This window comes from Rhagoletis zephyria, unplaced genomic scaffold (assembly GCF_001687245.7).
Source record: "Rhagoletis zephyria isolate East Lansing unplaced genomic scaffold, Rhagoletis_zephyria_1.1 Rzeph_scaffold_06477, whole genome shotgun sequence".
Lineage (NCBI taxonomy): Eukaryota > Metazoa > Arthropoda > Insecta > Diptera > Tephritidae > Rhagoletis > Rhagoletis zephyria.
This window is the reverse complement of record NW_016163560.1, coordinates 33394-34999: the sequence shown is the minus strand read 5'-3', so window position 1 is coordinate 34999 and position 1606 is coordinate 33394. Positions and strand designations below refer to the sequence as shown.

General features: G+C 37.9%; 1 protein-coding gene across 1 annotated transcript in view; it reads right to left on the bottom strand.

Moving 5' to 3' along the window:
* Positions 1–404: 404 nt before the first annotated feature.
* LOC108373221 (octopamine receptor beta-2R-like) overlaps positions 405–1606 on the bottom strand; it is a gene marked incomplete at its 5' end in the record, with an annotated part of 31920 nt that continues 30718 nt past the window's right edge. Inside the window, one exon of the mRNA XM_017629084.1 lies at positions 405–586. Within this exon, the coding sequence (XP_017484573.1) occupies positions 405–586 (182 nt within the window). The remainder of the gene's footprint in view (positions 587–1606) is intronic.

The following is a 1606-nucleotide window of genomic DNA, read 5'->3' as shown; positions in this document are numbered from 1 at the left end:
GATATGGCAAGGGTGTAAGAAAAATTAAGGATAGCGCAAAAAAAAGTGGGTGGGAATGAGGGGATAGCAAATTGTTACACTTTAGATCAGCTCAGATTTCTTTGCAGTGCAAATAAACTTATTCGCTAGTTTGGAGAGATAGATTTTCATTATGCTGAACTGATATCACTCATACGCCATGTACGTCTACCAGGTTCAAGTAAATTACGAAAAACCTTTGTTTGTGCAAAACCTCGAATATAAATCTCGGTAATGCAGTCGAATACCAAACTTTGGCACACAAAAATCAAGAAAAGTAAACACAGCGGCACTTTGTTTTACTTCGCAACTTGGTTTGTATTCATAAAAACCAAAGTATTTGTAAACATATAAAAGTAACCACAAAATTTCGCCATCAGTCACACTTACCAAAGGAAGAATGGCAGCCAACAGAGTATGAATGTGCCCATAATTATACCCAAAGTTCTTGCAGCCTTGTGTTCTCGTTTCATTTTGATTAAATGTTTATCCTTTGTCGGTGTATGATCCTGCTCCACTTCATGCAGCGTCAAAGTTTTCGATGAGCCGGAACCGCTGAGCGCTTCACCTGCGGCAATGAAAGCTAATCGGTTAGTATGAAAAATGAGCAAGAAAAGGTAATTATGTGCATAAAATAAAAGCGCTGGAAAAGTCCTAAACGATACACATTTCCCATTTTTGGCCAACACGAGAAGGAAAAACTTCAAATCTGACTGTAATTTGCAGCAAATTTATTAGCGCAAAGCCGGCTTTGTCAGCTGGACAAAGTTTGCCAAAAAGCTTTACAAAATTATTGTGGCTTAACTGACTGCACCGAAAAGGTTGCGAAGAAACCACATTGTGACCCGGAGAGTTGCCACTCGATTTGTCCATGGCAAAAAATGCGCAGTTCAAGTCAATCTCCTATTTGCCTGTTTTGCTTTATTTCCTTGGCTTGTTTGCTTTTGTATTTTGTACGTTTTGTGTATATTTCTAGCCCACCAAGCCCACAACCCACAAAAAGTTTTCATTTTGCTAATCGCTTCCAAATGTTTAAGGTACGTACATCCAAGTTGTGCGCCTTAAATGTTGAGTATACGCCATGTAGAGCGCTGAATTATGCATAGCGCTGTTATTTATGTTGCTTGCGGAGCTATATATGTATGTACATTATTCTTGCGTTTAGTTTTTATTTTCGCTGCAGCGCTCACTTAATCGCTTACAATATTTATAACATGTTCCTGGAAATATATTTTTAGAAAGTTTCGCGCAACGAAAAGTTTGTCCATTAAGAACTAGGTGCGCACAAATGGGGCCTACGCAAAATACATACGTATGTATGTATGTATGTATATACTTTTCCGCATAGGAGACCAGCTGAAACAGGGTTGATAGGTAGGCAGTTATGCATACTTTCATTGGCGCTTAAAAGCAATTGCGAATAAAATTGCGCCAGCGTGCTGACTGATTGAAATTCAGAGTCTTAGTGTTTATTGCACCCTAATTGTGAAAAACTCTTCGCTGTAGATTTATGCTAAATACTTTGTTGGTTAATAAATGTATATGTATGTATGTACATATGTAGAAGGTACATGTTTCAAGTATTTTT